General features: G+C 46.2%; 1 protein-coding gene across 3 annotated transcripts; it reads right to left on the bottom strand.

The window, feature by feature from the left end:
• Window positions 1-694: 694 nt before the first annotated feature.
• MARVELD3 (MARVEL domain containing 3) lies at window positions 695-13,723 on the bottom strand. Of its 3 annotated transcripts, none has more exons than XM_045533152.1 (3): window positions 13,243-13,723; window positions 10,670-10,797; window positions 695-2,359 (listed from the first exon to the last, which is right to left on the bottom strand). In XM_045533152.1, the coding sequence occupies exons 1-3, from the start codon at window positions 13,638-13,640 to the stop codon at window positions 1,722-1,724; spliced, it is 1,164 nt and encodes a 387-aa protein (XP_045389108.1). In that variant the 5' UTR covers window positions 13,641-13,723; the 3' UTR covers window positions 695-1,721. The 3 variants fall into 3 exon arrangements, with proteins under 3 accessions (XP_045389108.1, XP_045389109.1, XP_045389110.1); XM_045533153.1 differs by lacking the exon at window positions 695-2,359 and adding an exon at window positions 5,617-7,106; XM_045533154.1 differs by lacking the exon at window positions 695-2,359 and adding an exon at window positions 5,617-6,950.
• Between the last annotated feature and the right edge of the window lie 10,155 nt (window positions 13,724-23,878).

Genomic DNA, 23,878 nt, shown 5'->3' with positions numbered 1-23,878 from the left:
AGACACGTTCTAGGGAATAAATGCCAGGTGAGAATAGTGTGTGGGGGAGGTGGGTGGAGAGCGGGTGGTTTGGTTTTCACTGCTGTTAAACGTGCCTACCACTCTAGCCACTGCCTCAGGCTGAGGGAGATAGAGTGACAGCACCTTTCAATGGCACCACAAATTTTATTTTAACCTAGCAATGTAGATTTCTAGTTAATTATTTCCCTCCAAGCTATATTTTTTTTATAAAAATGTAATCTAGATATTGTCCCATTTCTATATGAGGTTTAGTTTTGATCCTTCATTTTGGATAGGTTCCATAAGAATTAGCTGTTAAAAAGAAAGAGGACAATTACTATATAATGAGACTGTATATTTCTAGTTGGCAGCTGACATGAACTGATATATTTGAGACTTTATAAAACACTTCCCTAGCCTGGGCAATGTAGCAAGACCCCATCTCTTTTTTTTTTTTTTTCATTAATACAATGGAGTTGGTAAAGACCCCATCTCTACAAAAAAATTTTTTGTAATTAGCTGGGTGTGGTGGCACACACCTGTAGTAGTCCCAGCTCCTTGGGAGGCTGAGATGGGAGGACCACCTGAGCCCAGGAATTCCGGGTTACAGTGAGCTATGATTGTGCCACTACACTGCAGCCTGCATGACAGAGTGAGGACCTGTCTCTTAAAAAAAAAAAAATCCCACGCTAGATTAAAATTAATGAAAGAACTTTATTTTGAAGATTCAGTGGTAGTGATGTTAACATTGTGAAGCCAGTCCAAGGTAAGCAGAGATTACTATGTACCTGAAGGCCCACTCTGGCACTGTCAGGGAACGCAGAAGTGAAAAAGCCTCCAATAAGCCGCCGTCGTCTAGTAAAATTAACGGCTTTATCTTTGAAATCAGTTGAATAACGTGTATAAGAAGTTTAGGAATTTTCTCACTATTTGGAATCTCTATGTTTAGGAAAACTACAAAACATTTCAGGAAAGTGAATTCCAATTGAACAACTTGCCACGAAAAAAGAAACTAATTTGGAATAGCTGGTAGAAAACATTTTCTCTGGAACCTAACGCAGGAGCCTTGGGGGAAAACACGCTTACTAAAAACATCTCTTTTCACGTATCCGGAATGCGGCCTCCCATCTTCAGTGGGAGAAAGCTGCGTGGCCCCCTCTCTCTGAGCAGAATACCTTGCCTCTAGGAGGGCACATCTGAATGTAATTACTTGTTTAGAATTCAATCACACAATTGCTTTAAAATCATTCCCCTGGGACAAAATCCAGGGGGATCGAGTGGGGTGGGAATGGCATGTTTCTTTTGATGACTTTAAATAGTTCTGACAGGTAAGAGCGTTCTACTGTGCCACGTGACCGGCAAGCCTCTGACCTGTGGTTCTCATCTCACAGAATTTCTCTGGCCAGCTGGCTGCTGCCACTGTGACCTCGCCATATGGTGACAGCCACAGCGTAAGGGTCCCCCAGACACCTGAGGTTGCACTTTGTAGCAAAGGTGATGTTTTTTTTCAAGCTCTCATCAAATCAGCCAAAAAGACTTATTGATCTCCTTTTACAGTAGAAAAAAATGAGTCAATTATTTAACTTTGCATTGATCCAAAGGGAGCATTTCTAAAATCAAGTATGTGAAAACCGCAGTTGTCTCCTGTGTGGTTTGAAAGGCCCTGTCTTTTTGGGAGAAACAGTGGGGTTGGGTTGACATTGAGGTTCCAGAAGATCATCTCAGAGCGTTCCAGACCACAGGTATTCTGGTGCATCACTGCCACTTCGGGGCTGTCCCCGGCCGCCTTTGTAGTGCTTCTGTTCTCGGTAGCTCCGCAGGGCCAGCGCCACGCTGACACAGTACATGATCACCAGCAGACAGGCAAAGGTGGCTGCGGCTCCGTCGGTGCCCGACAGCTGGCAGTTCATCCAGGTGAGACCCCTGCTGGCGTAGAGCCTCTCTCTCCTCTTGCAGGTGTCGGTGGAATTGATCTGCAAGGCCGCGTGGAGGTAGACGCCGACGCCTGCGCAGTAGCCCACGGCCGCTAGGAGGCTGAAGGCGGCCTCTGTGAGGAGCCACTTCCCCGACAGTTTTGTTAGTCTTTTGGCTCCTTGGAGCAGAACGCTCATGGTGAGGACACCCAGCCCCAGGGACACAGCCACGCCGCCGTATATCAGGGGCGCCCGCAGGACCGTGTACTGCTGGTCCAGCTGCCGCACCTGCTCCAGTTCCGTGCCCTCAAACGGTGAGTAATAGTTGTTCCCCAAGCCGCCGCCGCTGGTGAAGCTGGCGCTGAATCCGGCAAGGACAAAGTAGGAGGCCACGATGCACATGAGCACCATCGCGTTCAGTATCACCTCCACTATCTGCACCACACCTGGAAGAGAGATTCAGCATTTGACATCACTCGCCCAGGTCAAACTTAGAGAGCTGCCACTCGTGACCTGATTTAAAAAATATTGTCAGATTGAACTTGAACATCCTTGATTTCTTTTTTGTTGTTGTTTTGTTTTTATATATGTTTGAAAACTCAGAATGCCACTCTGGAAAAAATTTTGGCAGATTCTTAAAAATTAAGCAGACACCGTATGACCCTGCGATTGTACTTCTGGGTATTTATCCCAACGAAAATTTACATCCACACGAAAACGTGTGCATGACTATTCACGGTAGCTTTATTTAGGAAAGCCAAGTATTGGAAAAAATGCAGATGTCCTCCAGTGGGTGGATGGTTAAACCGGTACACCTGCACCATGGAATACTCTATTAGCAATGAAAGGCATGAACCATTGGTACATGCAACAAGTTGGGTGGATCTCGAGGGAGCTATGATGAGTGAAAAGGAACCAGTCTCAAACAGTTACATAACTTAGGAGTCTGTTTCTGTAACAGTCTCAAAGGGACAAAGTTATAGAGATGGAGCAGAGATCAGTGGTCACTGGGGGCAAGAGATGAGGTGGGGGAGGGGGACAGGGATGGGTGTGACCATAAAGGGTTAGCACAGGGGTATCCAGGATGATGGGACAGTTCTGGATTTGATTGTGGTGCTGCTCACACAAATACACACAGAGATAAAACTGCATAGAATCACACACACACACACAAATGAGTCATGTTCACTGGTGAAATGCAAATAAGCTCTATGGATTGGCACTTTCCTGGTTTTGCTGTTGTACTATAGTAATGCAGGATGATATCACTGGAGAAAACTGGTTAAGGGTACACGGGATTTCTGTGTACTATTTTGGGGACTTCTTGTGAATCTAGATTTCAAAATGAAAAGTTTTTAAAAACTTGAAGTGACACATAAGGTCTAAACTGAGAAATTTCACCAGGTCCCCTCTGTTCTCTATCCCTAACTACTTTCATTGGTTTCGAATATAACTTGCCAGTGTTCTTTTATGCAAATAAAAGCACATTCAAATCTGCATTTCATGCCCCTTCCCTACTTTTGTCACAAAAGTATGTGTACCATGTACACTGTTCTACACCTCGATTTTGTCATGTACTATGTCCTAGAGATGTTTTCAGATCAGTTCCTACAGCTCCATGGTACGGATGGACCAGTCGATTCACCCAGGATCTGCCGATGGATACTTGGGCTGTTCACTTGGGAGTTTCTTACAGGTTCAAAGACCCCAAAATGCCAAAAGGCAGTGGGAGCCAACACGTTAATGAAACTGAATATCTTCTTGTCCAAGGTCAGCTTTCATTTGTTACCGACAGAAGCCCCAGACTCTTCTCAGGTGTACTTCGGGGAGAGGTTCTCCTGCCATTCCCGCAGGGCTCAGAGATGACAAGGAAAAGGAAACACACAAACCTGCTCTCCAACTGCGTGTGACCCTGCCCAGGTCATCCAGTCTAACCCTCGGACTCTTACCGACAGACGAAGATAACATCTGCCTATCTTATCCCACACACTGTGGTGAGGCTCAAATGAAAGCGAGTATATGAAAATACTTTGAAAAATCATAAAATGTTATACAACAAATGGATGGTGATGCTACTTAGTAACATTTATAAAATGGAAGGGGATTAGTGAGAAGCTTAAGAAGAAACAGGGTGAATTTAGGAAAGTCGTGGTTTCCCATGAATCATGACAACTCCTCTAATATACTAGGATGCATTTCAAGACCAGTGTCCCTAAAGTATGTAGGCAACAGCTACTGCGTTCCCTGATCCTATCTCCTGCCCGGCCCACACAAATTCCTCGCAGTCCGCAGGGACACAGCAGGCAAGGGCTCTGCTAGTTGAGAAGCTACATTCCTCTAATTTAAAACTGAAAATAACATCAGACCCAAACTGCCCACTCTTCACCCAGGCACTGTAGGCTACTGGTTTACACTCTCTCCCTATAGCAGAGTGAGTGAATTGACCCAGACATCGTTCTAACTCACAACACCCAACACCTTCTTTGCCTTGGTTTTCCTCCTGCATGCATGTGCGTATCTCAGTCCCTGAAGGGAAACAGGAATACTGCACTAAAGACACAGAAAGCCGGAATATTTTCCTTCTGGGATGGGTGTACCATCCATATAGCACATAGGCTGCAATGGGATACATCTAGATCCTGTCAATCACCCACTGACTGCGACAATTGAGAGAAGTAATGGTCGTCTGCTGCGTCCACTGGCATTGGTTCTGTTGAAGGAATATGGCCACGGCATGTTATCCCAGAAACCCGCAAGGCCTGACCTGGCTTAGCTGTCAATATCAAACAGGCTCACGTGTTTCCAAGCGTGCTGTCAGAGAAGAAAGACATGCATACGCATCAAGGGAAGAGAAAAGGGGTGACGGCTAGACCTAGCAGAGGTTTGTCTCTAGGTGGGGTAGATCAAGTCTCCAGAAAGAGAGCAGAGGGTGCCAGAGAAGGAAATAAAGACCCCGAAACAGACAGGAGATCTTTATTGCAAATAGCGGCGTTCTCGGTGAAGCTCTTTTGGGGGCTGATCATTTAATACTCTGCTTAATTATACATCTACTTCTGCCTTTGAACTGTAAATGTGGTCCTGAAAAAAACTGAGGAAAAGAAGTCAATTTTATTTTTTATTTTTCTAAAATGAAACAAATACATGTGCAGTCAAGCTATGCATAAACTGAAAAATTAGGCTGGGCTGGGTGGCTCATGCCTGTAATCCTAGCACTCTGGGAGGCCGAGGCGGGAGGATTGCTTGAGCTCAGCAGTTCAAGACCAGCCTGAGCAAGAGTGAGATCCCATCTCCACTAAAAATAGAAAAAATTAGCCGGGTGTGGTGGCACATGCCTGTAGTCCCAGCTATTTGGGAGGCTGAGGCAGGAGAATCGCTTGAGCCCAGGAGTTTGAGGTTGCTGTGAGCTATGATGATGCCACTGCACTGCACCCAGTGTAACACAGTGAGACTTTGTCTCAAAAGAGAAAAAAAAAAAAACCAAAACCAAAAAACAAAACAAAAAAAGTCAAAAATTAAAATCCTCTTCTCTCCAGAAGCAAAACTGTTAAACCTTTACATATTCTTCAAGAAATTTTCTGATCATATACAAGTATATGTATGTATTTTCTTTTCTGAACCCAAATGGAACTCACTTTTTAAATGCAACAAATTGTATTTTAGGGAGTATTATAAATGTATTATAAAGAGGACCATCATCTCTGAATTAAAATTGTTCTTTCAATTTTTATTGGATTCACATAAAACAAAGAACATTCACTTGTACCCCGAATATACTGTACTGTTCTATAAGTCATAATTTAATATGCAGTGAGAATCCATGAAGTTGTCTGGCCAAAACTGCCATCCCCAGCCGAAGCTGGGAGAGATTTTACATTCTTTTATTCTGGATGGATCCTGAATTCCAGATGTTGGGGTTAATTCTTCATACAATGGTACATTTACAAGAGGTACAAAACACTTACTGAGCTTTCAGGGCCACTGTCGGGGGCTTGCAGAATCGCTTCTTTGCAACCCAGCGAATTAATCTGATTCCTCCTTCCTCAGCCCACGCCTACCTTGGACTTAAATTTTACAGGAGTAGTCCCCCCGCCCCCCGAATCCCAATGCCCTCCGTTCACAGAATTAAAGAGGTGGAAGAAATGGAGAGTTCAGTGTGGAAAAACTTGTGGGCTAATCTGCTTAAGGCAGCCATGCTTAGAAAAGTTCAGGCTGAAATGTTGTCTCATGTCTGTGTGGCTTTTCATGAACTTGGAAGATAAGGTTCTTCCAATTCACTTGGTTCTCTCCCTTTATTTAATCAAGAAGTGCACTTTGCTGCAGCTTGTGCCTTTTCCCTGTGGGTCTTGGGCTCCAGTTTGTTGTTTTTGTTGGTTTTTTTTTTTTTTTTAAATAACTTTGGCTAGTCCCCCACTAACAGAGGATTCCATGAGAGAACGCAACTCCACGCAGCTGGGGGCCGCCCCGCCACACCAGCGTTGGCTGTGACTTCTCCAGCGTCGGCAAGTTCCCCCACAAAGCGTTCTTGGGAAAGACGGTGGTTCGGAGTAACTTCCATCACATTGGGCAGAACATTTTAAAAAGCCTAAAACGTGAACATTTCTGCTGGCTTTTTTTTTAGCTTCCTGACTTTTCGGTAACCCTTGATGGCCAGGACGGCCCCCAGGGCAAAGACCCCAATGCCCAGGGCAGCAAAGATTCCAGCTCCTATATCTCCCCCGTGGAAGCTGCAGCTGAAGCCGCTGTAGCCTTTGCTCTGGTATAGCGCCTCCCTCTCCGTGCACACAGGGGAGCTATAGGCATCCGAGAGGTACTGGAAGTAGAAGTACAAGGCTGGGATGTACCCCCCAGCGATGAGCACGTCCAACAAGGCTTCGATCACCAGCCACAGTGGACAATGCCACGGGACGCGCAGGACACCTGTGACGACGAGGAGGCAGGAAAAGGCCATGAGGGCTCCGCTGTAGGCCATTGCCCCGGTGACCGTGGGCAGCTTTAGCTGGTAGAACTGGACATCCAGCCGCTGGGCTTTCTCTCCATCTGCACCATCGAAACCACTGTAAGCCCCTCCGTATTGGTAGTAGTAAATGCCCCCCAGGCTGGTGATGCCTGTGTAGCCCCCCGTGGAATTGTAAGACACAGCGCTGCAGGCCAGGATCAGCAAGTTCAGGAGAACCTCCAGCATTTGGCAGCAGGCTGCAAAAAAAGGGCGTGTTACCATGTTGAGAGCTGCTCTTTTGTACTCGGAGACTCTTCCACCTGGAGGGTCACCTTCCCCACAGTAGCTCATCCTGCTGGCTCTGGCCCTGTGCCTGGCCTGAGCAGCCACCGCAGCGCAGTAGCATTAGAGGGTAGCAGGGAACTGCGGCTTCCAGAAATGGTGTTAGAAATACTATGGGCCGAGAGGAGTCACCATCAAAAGAGCAAAGCAGCCTGCCCCAGCAGAGGTGCAGGAAGGCGGTGGGAGAAACCAGGCCAGTGAGCAGAAAGAAGGGCATCCTATACGGAAGGGCGAGAACATCCCAGCCCCGGCCTCTCACCACGAAAAAGACTAAAAAACGTTACCACCTCTTTAGATATGTTTTGTGGCTGTTCCAATTTGTAAGAGGAGAGTTCTTTGAGTTTGAAGACAATCACAGAGCTTAAAAAATATAATGTTAGAAAAAAGCATGGAAGTTATACATCAAAAGGTTAATGATGGTTTGCAGGTATTAGAGGAAAAATTAAGTAAAGCCATAATGCTTACCAAGTTTAAAAAAACTTATTTGTCTTACCGTTCTTAGAGCTTAACTTAATAAATATGTCATAAAGTTTAATGCTGTTTTCTTTGGTTTCCCTAAAGAGCATATCTGGGCTGTGATATTTTCCCAGAGCTGGGTTCTTTTGGCACCCTTGGCTTCTTTATTGTGGATGGGAAAACTGGTTGCTTTCGGTTTATATTTATTGAAATATAACTTAGACACAACAAAATGACCCACGTTAAGCATACAGCCTGAAGAGTTTTGACAAATGTATATACCATGCAACCATCATCTAGACATAGAACATGCATCGTTAACCCAGAAACTTCCCTGGTAATGCTTTGTAGTCAGTTCCTCACCTGCCTTCTCAGCCAACCCCGGTCTGCTTCCTCTCATTGGAAATTAGTTTTGCCTTTTCTAGGATGTCATGCAAATGGAATCCCACAGTTATGTGTAGGTACCTTTTGTGTCTGGCTCCTTTTGCTCAGCACGATACACAACTGGGTGTTTCTGAGCTGCAAACTGTACGTGCTGGAATAGTGCTGGCTGTGTTGATGCTATGGGATCGATCTGTCAACATCTCCCTGGTTTTGGATAACCAGCTTTTACGCCTGGTTCCACTTGGGCTATTTACGAAGCTGTGCTACGTCTACACATTCTCTAATTGAAAAGATGCTCTCTCAAGCATTATTTTTATCCTCTATAATTTTCTCCCAAAATGCAAATAGTGTTTGTTTTCTTTAGTAACAAAAGTTACACTTATTTTTTAAAAAGAAAATGTAGATAAAAAATATAATGTAAAAATTGTCTATAATCCAACCAATTAAAAAAAACCCACTGAGAACATTATATATTTTTTCTGAACTTTTCTACCATATATTTGTAATTTTTGTTGTTTGTTTGCTTTTAGGTAAGAATAGGGTCCTACTCCACCTACTACTGTGTAACTTATTCTTTCACTATGAATATAGTGTGAATGTTTTTCTAACTCGGAAAATACAAATACTTTTCTATCTCAGTAAACATAAATCTACTTCACAAGTTTAAAGGATTTATAGATTACCACAATTTATTTGAGTCATTCCACTGTAAAGGACATACAGGCTTTTCCAGTGTTTTGCTATGTGGGAGAATTTCTTTCTTTCTTTGTTTTTTTTTAAAGAGACAGTCTCACTCTGTCTGGAGTGCACTTGCACAATCATAGCTCACTGCAGCCTCAAACACCTGGGCTCCAGTGATCTTCCTGCCTCAGCCTCCCGAGTGGCTGGGACTATAGGTGCGTGCCACCATACCTTCCTAATTGTTTTACTTTTTGTAGAGTTAGTGTCTCACCATGTTGCCCAGGTTGTGATCCTCCCACCTCAGCCTCCCAAAGTGCTGGGATTACAGGTGGGAGCCACTGCAAGACCCTGTCTCTACTAAAAATAGAAAAAACTAGCCAGGCTACTTGGGAGGCTGAGGCAGAAGGATCCTTTGAGCCTAGGAGTTTGAGTTTGCTGTGAAGCTAGGCTGACGCCACAGCCTAGCCAGAGCGGCAGAGCGAGACTGTCTCAAAAAAAAAAAAACAAAAAACACTCTTGAGGTGACCTTTATCCAGGCATTTATTTCTTGCTTGAGACAAGTTCCTGGTGTTAATGCCTGTTTATCTCAATACAGTACTGCACTGTGTATTTATACGGGTTCCTGCACATCCAGGGTTCTTTACAAGCCCTCATTTGTGAGCTTCTGACTGCTGAACCAGACTTTCACTACCTAAACTTCGAAATCCAACCTCCAGGCTCAAAGCCAGACAGCCAGAAACAATCAGGCTAAATCAAGGTGTGTTTTCGTCAGAAGCCTCAAGCCCTGCCCTCTCCTCAAGGTAAACCAGCCACAGAAGAAAAAAACATCACTCTGGAGAAATATGTTAAGTAGCCTCTGGCTTATTCCTGTTATTTATATCAACAAGAAAGGAAGGACGGTTGGTCTCCAGTAAACCATCTGAGGCCTTAGAGTCAGACTCTTTCAATCCCGGCTTTCACTTAACAGCTGTGTGACTTTGAGAACCTTACTGTACTTCTCTGAGCCTCAGGAGTTGTTGGGGGAATTAAAGACAACGAGGTTGTGCCAACATATGTAACCTAGAGTAATAATCCTTGTACCTGGACTGCCTAGAGCCCTTTCATCAAGTTTCCTATAATCCCATAATCATGTACATCTCTGTAATCATCTTAAGAGACATTCGCAGGTATGAACACTGGGATTTCTCTCCCTGAGGCTGGGATGTTTTCTCCTTTAGTCACACGGAGCCTAAGAAAATTTCTCACTGAATCATGTGAGCTGTACGGGCTCACCCTGACAAACCAGATTTTCTTCATTGCTGCGCGGCAGGGAGCCCAGGAAGCCACATCTGAAGTGCACACATGATAATATCTAAGTATTCCTCAGACTGCAGGTCCTGAATGAGTATGTTTTTTGTTTGTTTTTGATGAAACAGAATAGAAAATAACAGAGCATTTAGTATGTAATAGGGTAGGTATAGTTTCATTTTTTGTTTTTCTGTGTGTGTGTGTGTATGTGTGTGAAGTTGGTCTTAATGTAAAATGTATTTCTTACTGTGAATCTCAGTCAATAAAGTTTAAAAGCCATTGACTGAGTGTTTGGGCATCTAGTTTGCTCCTGTCCGTGTGGCTTGAGCTGCAACCTGGCTGCTGCTCCAGGCGACTTTCCCTTGCTGCTAACTCAGGTCACCTTGCCAAAGGAGCGGCCTCCGATAGCTCCCGGCCATGTGCACCTGCAGACTCCGCGGTTCCACCCGGAACCTGAAATGTGAACACGAGGCTGCCTGCCTCTCTGGGTCCCGGGGCATGTCTGAGGAGAAGCACAGGACGTTCCTGCCTTTGTTGTTTTCAGGTAACAGGCGCCTCGTGCAGGTAAGAAACCAAAAGCGCTAGGAACCCAAAAGGGGTTCCAGCTCAGACCACCCCTTCTAGAACCACCAGTGACAGCACAGGTCAAACTGCCTCTAAAATGGCTCACCTCTCCCCGTGCACAAGTATTTGCATTTATGGCATTCCAGGAGTCCTTCCGCCTCTGACTGATAAAATTCCACTTCTTCTAGTCCAGACCTGGGGTTCGAGGACAGGTATCTCCCTGAAGTGGGTTCACTATAACCAAAAAGCATACATGGCCGTTAGGGGGCTTCCAACCCAATAGCTCATTCAGTATCAGAACTCTCGACTCCTCATGCTGCAGCCAAACATTAAAGAACTTGCAGAACAGGAACAAAATTTGTCGCAGTATTGTATACTCCAGAGAATTCTCTGGTTTAGTGACGCCACAGGGCATCCAAACACTTGGCCCAACTCCACTAACTAACCATGTGATGGATTCTGTCATCCCGCCACGGGAGCACCACCTTTGACGCTGGTCTGTCCCCCTGTCCCCCTGCGGGAGCTGTCTAGCCAGGTAGCTGCGGGCTGCCTTCCCTGTGAGCTTAAGTTCCCAATTCAGCATGGACCCGGCTCTTCCAAAACAGTTGGCATGCACATGGCTCTGATGCCCAGGCTGGCATTCTCTTCCTGCCCTTCCTTTGGAAAGTGCTCAGTCAACAATAATTCTGCAGGTGTGTGGGTGCTATAGGCAGCTTCTGGCATTTTCCTATCATTTCTTCCTGTGCCAACCCCCTGGCATTTTCTGTTCCTTCTTTCTCACCTTTATGCAGCACATCCTGGGCTTTGTCTAAGATTCAACAGGGAGCTGCATTCTACTGGCTGGACTCCAGAGATCTTTTAAGAACATCATGTCTCTTAGGACTGAAATTCTTAAAATTTTTAGCACGCACTGGAGGCCTTTCTCATCTCTCTGCACTCACCACCTCACAGACCCAGCCATAGTGAACTGTCCCCTTGCCCCCAAAAGATGACCTGCTCTCCCATGCCTCAGAGTCACTGCAGAAGTTAGTCCTCTGCTAGGAACACCTTTCCTCTTCCTCCCCCAGCTGTCCCCTTCTTCTCCAGAACTGAGCTTTGAGGTTATCTCCTCTAGAAAATTTTCCTGGGCCTGGTCAGAAGCCCAGCTTACAGCCGTGCTACAACTGGCTGGTTTATCTGCCAGTCTCCTACACCACACTGTGAACACCCTGAAAGTGGATCTCTGTGGCCCACACCCCTGCATCCCGTCCATTAAATAAATGCTTAAGTGGAGGAAAACCAGAAAGAAATTGCCCTTTGGTTTCAAACCACCAATGGGTTGTGAGCAAAAGAAGCAAAAAGCAAGAGTATTCCCTACACTTGCTTTGGGGTGGGGGGAACTGGGACGCTGGTTTATAAGGAAACCTAAAAATGAATCTCTGGACACCCCCAGATCATGCAGTTGCAGTGCAACGCGGCTTTAGTCTGGGAACAATAGCTACTGCCTATGACTGTATCTGGGCGCACCCTTTGCCCTGCCAGTTGGTTTTAGATAATGTTACATAAACTCAGGATAGTAGCTTTCCCGTTGTGTGCATACAACGGGGAGAGAGACTGGGCTCAGCCACCAAGTCCCATAGCAGAGGGGAGCCTGACTCCTCCTCAGAAAAAGAGGCCAGGTTTCAAAAGCCAGAAGCAGTCATCACCCCAGGACCTGTCTGTCTCCTTGTTGGAGCCGGCAGGGGCAATATCTCATCTATTCACAGTTCACAGCGCCCTGCGTGTCACCTGTGCATTCAGTAGACAGAAAAAAGACCAGCTTCCTGGTGTGTGTGTGTGTGTGTGTGTGTGTGTGTGTGTGTGTGTGTGTGTGTGTGTGTGTGTGTGTGTGTGTGTGTGTGTGTGTGTGTGTGTGTGTGTGTGTGTGTGTGTGTGTGTGTGAGTACCAGGCCCCTCTTATCTCCCCTTCCACCCCCAGCTCACACAGTCTTCCAGAGCATTCGATGCTTCTCCTCCCAAGGGCTTATGGGAATTCTTTGTGCTCTACTAGGCAGGGGTGGCAAAGTTTGCTCATTCGGGAGGGTGGGGTCTCAAACAATCCTAGGATTTCAGTGAGGCTGCCTAGAAAGGCCTCACTGACAAAGGGAAAACCAATGGACTTAGTTCTTTGGCTAAAAGTGTAGTTTCTCCCCCCGTCTGCGTGGGAAATGCACCACCCCCGGGGAGGGCGACACGTTCAACCATCAACTCCTCATTGGGCTGACTTCATTAGGCCCTGGCCACCAGGGAAGAGGACTTTGAAGTCGCGGAGGCCTGATTTTGGAGCACAGGACAAGGTCTAAAGCCCCAGGGGGCAGGCCTGTGACCAGGAGGGGGAGGGTCAGGGAGGAGCCTCGGGTTACCCCCGCCCACCTAACCTCCTTCCCGCGCCGTCTGTTTCCCGGACCGAGACCTGTCTTCCTCCTCACCTGCCCCCGCCCTGCCACTGCTAACAGGGGTGCGTCCTGCTTTGTTAATCGGGTTCGGGTCACCAAAAAGTTTTCCCTCCCTGCCAGGTCTCGTCTGAGGGCGCACAGGGGGGAAATGGCATCTCTTTCTTTACACCGGTTTCCCAGGACCAGCAGCGCGGGCTGGCCTTCCGCCCAGGGCCCCCTGCCGAGGTGGCGCCCCCGCGCCCCCGCGCCCCCAGCCCAGCCTCACCTTTCGGGTCGGTGGCGCCCGAGGTCCTCCTTCCACAGGGGCGGCGGCTCCCGAGCTGCCCCTGGCGCGGGCCGGGGCTGCGGGGCTGCGTCCCAGGTCCGGCCCCGGGGTGCGTCCCGCGTCCGGCTTTGGCGGGACTCTTCCCAAACTCTTTGTTCACCGGCACGGTGGCCCGCGTCCCTGCGTCTGTCCTGGCGCGGGTCTCGGTCCCTCTCTCGGTCCCGGTCCTCTCGCCGGTTCGCGTTCCCCCGCCCGTCCCTGTTTCTCTCCCTGTGCGGGTCCCGGGGTCTGTCCCGCGGTCGCTCGGGGCGGCGCTCTCGGTCTGCGTGGGCGCGCCGGTCCGCGTCCCGCTCTCTCGGCCGGGCCCGGGGCTCGCGAGTCCCCGACGTGTCTTCCATGGCCCGGTTCCGCCCGGGAACGACCGCAGGGCAACAACCAACCACAAGTTTCCCAGGCAGGTGGCCGAGCCCGGGGGCCGGGCGGGGCGGGACGGGCCGCTCACCTGTGCGCACGCGCGCTAGCCCGGCGGGGCCCCCCCCCCCTCGGGGAGCGCGCACCTGAGCGCACCGGCAGGGGGCGCCCCTGTGCGCAGCTGGGGGTCCGGCGGGCCGGGGGCGAGGGGTAGGTGTGTTGGGGCGGGGGTTGGGGTATCGCTGCTCTAAACCAGGGGCAGGGACAACCGACCGTCGTGGCCCATCCGCCCCGAAGTATCCCCTTGGTGACACCACAAGGTGGGTGGCTCAACTTATACAGCACCTTGGGTTTGCTTTCCCAGAGCGTACCCCCATCCACTCGCTCATCCATCCATCCACACGTCCAGCCACCCACTCACCCATCCACACACCCATCCACCCATCCATCCACCCACACGTCCAACCATCCATCCACCCACTCACCCATCCACACACCCATCCACCCATCCATCCACCCACCCATCCACCCACCCACCCACATATCCACCCGGCCACCCACTTGACCACATATTCACCCATCCACCCATACATCCAACCATCCATCCACCCACTCACCCATCCACACACCCATCCACCCATCCATCTACCCACCCACGTATCCACCCGGCCACCCACTTGACCACATATTCACCCATCCACCCACACATCCATCCACCCGTTCATCCACCCACACATCTACCCGTTCATCCACTCATCCATCCACCCATCCACTGTCCCTCTCTCCCCTCTCTCTCATGCTATCCTTGCACAGCTGTACTGTAGGGAGCTTGAGGCCAATTCATCTAGTGCAACAGTCCAGGACTTAAAACATGTTTTTTAAGGTGGGGAACCACACAGAATTAGCAGCTTTTTATTTTGCCAAGTAAGGATATTTAAAAACTTATAAAATTGCCATCTGTTGTTTAATTCTTTCAACAAATATGTATGATCACATTATAGCAGTGCTGGAGATACAGTGGGAACTCTCCTTGCACGGTGCTTCTGCTCTGGTGTGTGGGGAAAAGGGAAAACAAGGACTGACCAAGGAAAGAGGACAATGTCTAAAATATAACGGGAAGGGCAGGTTTCTTTATAGAAATCTGAGAAGATGACATTAGAACTGAGTCCCGGATGATAAAGAGGCAGCCTTGGGAATGGCTGAGACAACATTCCAGAAAGAGTCATGCAGAAGCTGCAGTGAGCGGCAGGGCAGGAGATGAGGCTGAGTGAGTGGAACAGGCAGATGGAGCAGGGTCTCCACGGTGGGGAGTCTGCATTTTTATTCTAAGACCAATGGAGGACATTGAAGGGTTTTGAGCAGGAGAGTGACTTGCTCTGGTTTACATTTGTTTGTTTGTTTGTTTGTTTGTTTGAGACAGAGTCTCACTCTGTTGCCCAGGCTAGAGTGCCATGGCGTCAGCCCAGCTCACAGCAACCTCAAACTCCTGGGGTTCAAGTGATCCTCCTGCCTCAGCCTCCCGAGTAGCTGGGACTACAGGCATGCGCCACCATGCCCGGCTAATTTTTTCTATGTATATTTTTAGCTGTCCATATAATTTCTTTCTATTTTTAGTAAAGACAGGGTCTTGCTCTTGCTCAGGCTGGTCTCAAACTCCTGACCTCGAGCGATCCTCCTGTCTCAGCCTCCCAGAGTGCTAGGATTACAGGCATGAGCCACCATGCCCAGCCTCTGGTTTACATTTTAAAAAGATCACTCTGGCATCTGAGGAGGGTGGACCAGAGGGGCCAGGAATGGAGGGAAGAGACGAGTTAGGAAGCTACTGAAGGAACCCAGCTAAGCAGTGGTGGTGGCAGCCATGGAGTTAGTGAGAAGTGGACAGATCCAGGTTGTTGTTTTGGAGAGGAACTCAAGTGAGGAATGGGGGGAAGGGAGAAGCAGCTGGGTGGGGGGTGGGATTGTTACTGAGATGGGGAAGACTGGAGAAAACTGGGTTGGGGGGGGAAACCAGAGATTTCCATTGTGACGTGTTAAATTTGAGATGGCTACAATTCTTCCAAGTGTGGGTGTCTAGTTGCAGGTGGACCTGTGAATCCGGGGTGCGGGGAGAGGGCTGGGCTGGAGGCACTCTGTGGGCATAACGGAGCTCACCAGAGGCAGGAGGGAGGGAGGTTGGAGAAGACTCTGGGCAGAATCCCTGGGAGACTCTACCATTTAGAGCTCAGACAAAAGAGGACTAAGAAGAAATGATGAGTGAGGTGGAGGGAAACTGGCAGAGTGGGGGCGACCTGACACTAACCTGCATCCCACAGAAGTGCTGCTGTGGGCTCCACAGACGGTCTTCCCAGGGCGGAGAGGATGGGGCCAAATTCTAGGACCTTCCACGGGTATTTATTGAGCAAAGCCCTGTTCTGATCCCTGACAACGCTGGCTGTGGAGGACGCCTGGTGAACAAGCAGGGTGGTTTGGGAGGTGGCACAATCCTCCCAGACCTTCCTTCTGCACCTCTGGAAGCTTCTTTCTGAATAAACAAACCCTCCTATCAGCTCACCTTTTCTTTTCATTTCTCTTTGTTTTGTATCTTTATCTTGATGTATAAATTATCATTTTACCACATTTATTCCTTTTCTCTCTCTGTATAAATATAAACTTTTTTGTAAATGAAACATTTAAGTGTAATTTCCAGACACATGGACTCTTCCCCCTAAATACTTCGACATGTATCTCCAAAGAAAAATGTTCTCCTGCATAGTCACATTACAAGGATCACAATCCCAAAATTTAGCATTGATACCATATTATCAAATATATACTGTACATCTAAATTCCCCTATTGTCTCAGTAATGTCCTTTATGTTTACTTCCTACCTTTAAGTCCAAGGATTCAATGAAGGATTATTCGTGGCATAGGAATAATGTCATCATCCTGTGTCTGTAGTCTCCTTCAAGTCTCCTTCAACCTATAACAGTTTCTCAACCTTTTTTTCTTCTTTCACAGCATTGACACTTTGGACAATTGACACAATTATTTTTTCAGACTGACTGTCAACTTGGGCTTGTCTGATTGTTTTCTTATGATTAAATTCAGGTTCAACATTTTTGAAAGACAAACTGAAATAAGTGATGTTGTATCCTTCTTGGTACCTCCTTTCATGAGACACAAGCTGTGTTTGTCTCATTATGTGATGTGATGTTAAATTCTCCCTTTTAAAAGCACCATTTCCCATTTTTGTGTTTAATAACTTCCAGACTCTGTTTCCCCACAACCTTTCTTGCCTAAATCAATTATTACAATGTTGGTTTCAAAACTGTAATTTCTACTTCTACTAATCCTTCTGTTTTTATAAATTTATTGACATTTTTCTATAAAGAATAGTTTTCCCTTCTGTTTATTGTGATCACCCCACAGAAGTAGTTTGGACATCCCCACCCAAAATTTGGTTCCAATACTGAGACTGATGCCAAAAATGTACCAAGGGGGTATAAAAATGTTTATTACTGACATAATGAGGCTTTCTGGGGATAGCAGGGCAGGCTTCCCCGTAGGTCTGAAAATGGCTTGAGAAAGCAGGAGGGGTGACTGGCTTTGGGGTTTTACTGCGGTTAGAGGAGCACTGGAGTTCTTGTATGTGGTCTGGGGCCTGCATGGTGTAAACTTCCTATCAGTGCCAAGGACATACCTGGCACACCTGGGCTGTCTTATTAGCTCACCCATATGTGGGATAAAAAGGGAAGGGGAGCGTGGGGCTTCAGGGCTGTCAGCAGTTAGGCATCAAAAATGGAGGAAAACTATTATATTATCTCTGTAGACTCATCATTTTTTCCTAATAATGTGTTATAATCTACTAATGTTTTTGTTTGTTTTTCTGATATTAAGGTTGCCCAAACTTGGAGAGTGGGAATCCCTTTGAGCTGCCTGTGTTCTTTTGACATCAGAGTTGTCCTGATATGCCTGTCAGTTTTGGGACTTCATGTTGTAAGTCCCGGACTGTTGCAATAGATGAACTGGCATCAAGCTTCCTACAGTATATCTGTGTAAGGATAGCAGGAGAGAGAGTGAGAAAGGGACAGTGGATGGGTAGATGTGTGGGTGGATGGATGGTGGATGGATGGGTGGATGTGTGGGCAAGTGGGTGGCTGGATGAATGAATGGGTAGATACGTGGGTGGATGGATGGGTGGATATGTGGGTGGATGGATGGGTGGATGGGTGGGTGAGTAGATGGATGGATGGTGGGTGGCTGGATGGATGAATGGATGGATATGTGGTGGATGGGTGGATGGATGGGTGAGTGGGTGAATGGGTGGATGGATGGTGGATGGATAGGTGGATGTGTAGGCAGGTGAGTGGCTGGCTGGATGAATGGGTGAATACATGGGTAGATGGATCGGTGGATGGTTTTGGTTACATGCAATGGCATTTGGGGGCAGAGAGTTTACTTTCCCCATCTGGTTCATCCAGTGGTTTCACTCAGCCTGCCCTTGTGAAGGAGACAGGCCTTCAGGTATGTGGATCAAGGGGAAATCCTTGCATATTACCTGTGTGATCTCCTGACTCTCCACCCCTTCTGGAACATCCTTTGTTTGTTGTCAGTCCCCAGACTCCAGCTCTGGTGGCAGAAGGGACTTCTGGCTGGGTGGAGTTAGTTCAGGTGCAGGGGTTCTGGAATGGAAAGGAAGCCTGCAGGGAGGAAAGTGCTGGCCAGCAGGGGGCAGCACAGGCTCAGGCTGGGACCTCCCAGCAGCTCTGGCAGGCGCCAGCACCCACATGGTGCCCCTCTTCCTCAGTCTGAGTATCTCCTTGCCCATCTCAGTCTGGCTGATTAGAATTCTCATCACAGCTGTGATAGAATGCCTGGAGTTCAAGTTCAATATTTCCTGAACTTTGCATACAATACATAGGTGAGCTTGGGAAGTTTCTCAACCTCTCTGTGCCCAAATGTCTTGCTTGTAAACTAGGGATAATTGTACCCACGTCTCAGAAAAGGAGAGCTTCCTGAAGCTTCACCATGGTTCACTCTCTGAAGGATCACTGAAAATTATCTGAAAAAAGCCAGATTAATAGAAAAAAAGGCATACAAATTTATTAACGCACACTAGAGTCTTACAAAATGTAAGATCTCAAAGGGAAGATGGTTGACACAAGATGTAACCATCTTGAGGTTACAGAGAGGATAAGAGTCGTGGCAAGACAGGTTATGGGAGGGGGAGAAGAGGAGGTCTGGCTAGCAAAGGTGGTCTTGTTATGTAGATGAAATCTCACAGGCGAAACCACCCTTTATAAAATTAATAAAGGGCCACAAAGTGGGAACTGTGTAGGGGAAATGTTCCCTAGCTTGCTTTCCTATAATTGCTTACCACTCAGCAATCAGATAGCTCATGGTCATAAAGCTTCTTAACTTTCTTCATTGCTTCCGTAGATAACATCACCCTTGTGAAACCTAAGGCTAGTTTTTGAATAGAACCTAAGGCGCTCTGGTGGAACAGCTGACTCACCCAGACCAGTGGCCCAGACCAAGGAACTGATTCAACTGGCATTGTGACCCATACCCAAGAACTGACTCAGCAAAGGAGAAAATTTCTACACCCCTACGATTCTGCCCCAAACCCAGCTGGTTAGCAGACCCAATTGGCTATCCGTTTGCCCACCAAACTATCTTTAAAAATCCTTTCTCCCCAGTTTTTGGAAAGATATATTTGAGAACTTCCTCCCATTTCCTCACATGGTGCCTGCAACATTAAACTCTTTCTCTGCTATAACACCTGCTGTCTTGGGGTATTGGCTTCCTCTTGAGCAGCGGGCAATGAACCTATAAGGCTGTAACACAGGTATAGCCCAAAGCTATGACATGTGACAGCGGTCATGTAAACCCAAGCCCAACTACTGAAAATCCTCCTTTAAAAAGTCCTGTTTTTCTGCTTAAAGGTAGGATGCTGGTCTTTTGAGATGCTAGTCTAACACCCTCCTCATTTGCTGGCAAATTAATATAAATGTCTCTTTCCTTTTCCTCAAATCACTTGTCCTCATTCTTCATTCTCACTGATTTGGCCTTGGGGACAATTACCAAACTTTCAGTAACAGGAATAGATGGTAAATGTTTTTTCTTTCATTCTTTTCTTGCTTTCTTTTGTTTTTTTTTTTTTTTAGAAACAGGGTCTCACTCCATCACCCAGGATGGAGTGCAGTGTCATTATCATAGGTTACTGTAACCTTGAACTCCTGGGCTCAAGCAATCCTCCTGCCTCAGTCTACCAATAGCTGGAATTACAGGCACATGCCACCATGTCTGGCTAATTTTTAAAAATTTCTTGTAAAGATGGGGTATTGTGATGTTGCCCAGGCTGGTCTCAAGCTCCCAGCCTCAAGGGATCCTCCTGCCTCAGCCTCCCAAAGCTCTGGGATCACAGGTGTGAGTCACACCACAAAAAACAAAACAAAACAAAAACAAAAACAGTTTTTAGCCATTCTTATATTTCTAGCCTTTTCCTTCAGCAGCTTCCAGAAAAGGGAGTGGTTAAGAAGGGCTTTTTGAAATGAGTAAAACAGAGAGACTTGAGGCTTGGGGAGCCAAGATCAAGAACATTCCAAACAAAGAGAGAGAAAGCAGGTAGGTTTGAGGAACTTCAAATTCCAATCCTTCCATTTGAACCACAGCACTGGGAGCAAGGGAAGAAGTGAAGGGAAAAAAGACAGAAGGGGTAGGCGGGCACCAGATCATAAGAAGTCTGACCTTACCACTGTGGGTCTGTGGTCTCCAAGCAAGTGCACACAACCTCCACTATGGCATAGGGAAAAAATATTAGAACTTCTATTTAATCTGTAAATGATATCCTTTTTGGAATTTCTTTCTTATCTGATTTATAATGTAAATACGATGTGAGCAGAGTGGCACATGGATATAATTTAAATGTTTGCATTGTTCACCAACACGAGAGACTGAGGCAAGAGTCTCAATCAATCGAGGTTTGTTGAGCCAGAGCTTGAGGATGTGCCCAGGAAAAACACGAGTCCCAGAAATGTCTGTGTTTTGTGCTCTCTGAAGAGGTTTTTAGGAGGCTTAGTATTTACATATTTCCTTAAAAGGGTGGAGGCATGTAGGAAGGGGAGTGTTGATGGTGAGGCAAATGGTTACATTTTTGTGAGATTCTAGTTAGTGCCCAGGAATTTTACACAAGATAAGGTGACTCTTTGAAGAAAAAAGGAGTAAAGGAAGAATCAATTATGTAGTCATCTCAGGATAGGTGGAGGAATGGTTGATCTCTTTTTGTCTCTGTTCTGCACCTGGGAAGATAAGCTTGTCATGGTCATTATCAGCATGAAATCTAACAGACTTTAGTTTTAGGAGCTGGACTTAGACCTAAAGTTACAATTGACACATCATTGTTTTATGGGAGGATATGTATCTTGAATGGTTTTGAGGCCAGTAAAAAAATTACTTATGAATATATATTAATAGGTTTGATCTGTGTAGCCTGTAGAATATTGTGAAAATGACAGAAGTGGCTTCTGAGAATAGGTCAAAAAAGACATTGAGCTTCTGCCTTGGTCTTGGATCACTCACTGTTGGGGAATCCGGCTGCCATGTTGTGAGGATGCTCAAGCAGCCCTCTGCAAAGGTGCACATGGAGAATGATTTAGGTCTTCTGTCAGCAGCCAAGAAATTGAAGCTTCCTGCCGACAGCCATGTGAGTAAGACATCTTGGAAGTGGGTCCTCCAGCCCCAGCCAAGTCTCAAGTAACTGTAGTCCCAGATGACATCTTAACCATAAACTTGTGAGAGACTGCCACAGCCGTCCAACTACACTACACCTGAGTTCCTGACCTACAGAAACTGTGAGAGATGATAAATGTTTATTGTTGTTGCAAGCCTTTAAGTTTTGAGGAAATTTGTTTTGCAGCAATAGATAACTAACCCAAATGGAGATATTATTCACTGAGTAAGTGAATTCTGGGGGAGAACTAGGTTTCATGGAAGAATATGATGAATGTGGTTTTGGACACCATGGCACAGACAAGTGGGATGCTCCTCTTGGGACCTTAGCAAACTACTTTTCCCAGCCCCTTTTTACTTAGGTAGGGCCAGATAACTAGTTCTTGCCAATAAAATGTAAGAGGAAGTGATATGTGTCACTTTCAGTTTGAGACCATTAAGAATGATTCTGTCTTCTGTGTGTTCACATTCTGCCTTCTCTGCCTCACCTCTCCCCAGATCAAGACATCGTTGAGACTGTATTGAAAATGGAAGAACCACGTCATGGAAGGAGCCCGGATCCTGAATCACCACTTGGAAGAAAGCTGATCAGGAGAATGCCCAATTATGAGCACCTGCTTTCGACTTTGTGTGATTGAGAAATAAACATTAATTCCATTAAGCCACCAGACTGGAGATTGTTACAGCAACTAGTGCTAATTGGCTTGACTAATAAGACTGCCAAGTTTTGAGTTACCTCTGAGCTATCAGTCATAGAGGAGGCAGCTGTAAGTCCTAGATGGTTGGAAGAAGATGGAAAAATACCTTGAATATCATCAGAGGTCCCCAAGCTTTTGGGAGCTTCCATTCTTAGCTATCATGTTACCAAAATGCACATGACATATACATCAACACATCCAATAATTTAAAGTAAGTTTTATATATTAATACTTTGGAGTTTTAGTTGCTGTTTGCTGTTTCAGTCTATGGTTTTGCATGGCTTTTAAGACATTTGAGAGCTATTGTATAATACAATTTACTAAGTGCCCAGGTCAACATCACTCAAGATAAAGGTGACTTCTTGAAGGTTTCTTTCTGCTCACATATTAGTTTGTAAGATAGATCTGGAGCCAGACTGCCTGGGTTTGAATCTCAGACCCGATAGATTTGTGAACTTGAGCAGGCTAGTTAGTCTTTCTGGACCTAAGTTTCCTCCAATAAAATGAAAAGTTTTCCTTCATTGAAAATGAGCATAATCATATGACTGACTCATAGGAGGCTGTAAGAATTAAATGACTTATATATAAAATGCCTAGAATTGGGACTGGCATATAATTCTATATAAGTGTTAGCTGTCGTTTTTATTTTGTCTTGTATCACTTTACATCTCAAACCTTCCCATTTTTGCAGGGGAGGAGAAAACACAACCATGCAAAATATCTTTTTTTTTTTTTTAAGAGAAGGGAAAATCATGATGGACATGGCTTGAAGATGCATGGAGAAGGACAGCTGGAAGTTGGGGCTCTACTGCTGTGCTGGAATTTTCTTCTGACCCTGCCTCCATCAGATCCAAGTCATGGTCTGCAGCTGAGAATTGTCACCCACGGCTAACAAGACAAAATATGTGAGTTTGTCCAAATTGTCATTTTCATCAGTTGGGATGTGTATTTTGATATGATTATTTGATGTTTGTAAATCAATTTTACAACACATTTGTACATATTGTACACATTTATACATACTTGTTTTATGATTAAAAAACTGTGACCTGTGAATGTGTTCATATTTTAATCTCGTCTCAGAAATAAACATCCACCTTTTGCTTAAATTGGACTGTTTAAGTACTCCCTTGTGTATGGAACTGTTCAACACTGTATAAAACAAGTTAAACAAATATGGCCCCTGCCCTCAGGAATATGCAACATGAAAAGAAACAGAGATATTCACTTTCCCTGAGTCCACACATTGGCAAAAGCACAAGCTGGGAACACCCTGACCAAATATTTTTAAGACCTATATGCATTACAGCTAATGATTCTTATTGTTATAAGAGTGGGAACACGCTGGTGGCCAAAAATTAATAGAGCAACAGAAGTCAGTAACTTTTCTAAGCAAGTATATTGGTTGCATTGGTAGATTGGTCATCTATAAACCTTGAGAAAACACTGATATATGTACATGTGTGTACATATAAATACCCATTTATTTATTTTTAAAGAAACATAGACAAGGTCTCCTGGGAGACCCCAGAACAGCTGGCATTCACATTCCTCATAGTTATTGATTATTGCTCTGACATCAGGTACTATTCTGCTGCACATTCTGTGGGCTTGTGTATGGGGAACATTGCAGGATCAAATTCTGGTCACTCTTTTTTGGTTCTTTCCTCACTTTCCACGTCCCTTGGGTGGCCCATAGTTCTTCCCCATCTCATTTACCAGGATTTAGCCTTGACTTGGGCACCTGATTCTCATTTGCTGGGGCATGGGGACGGGGTGGGGGAGACTAGATCTAAGTCTGTGGCACACGCAATAA

This window comes from Lemur catta, chromosome 20, assembly GCF_020740605.2.
Source record: "Lemur catta isolate mLemCat1 chromosome 20, mLemCat1.pri, whole genome shotgun sequence".
NCBI lineage: Eukaryota > Metazoa > Chordata > Mammalia > Primates > Lemuridae > Lemur > Lemur catta.
This window is presented reverse-complemented; position numbering and strand designations above follow the sequence as displayed.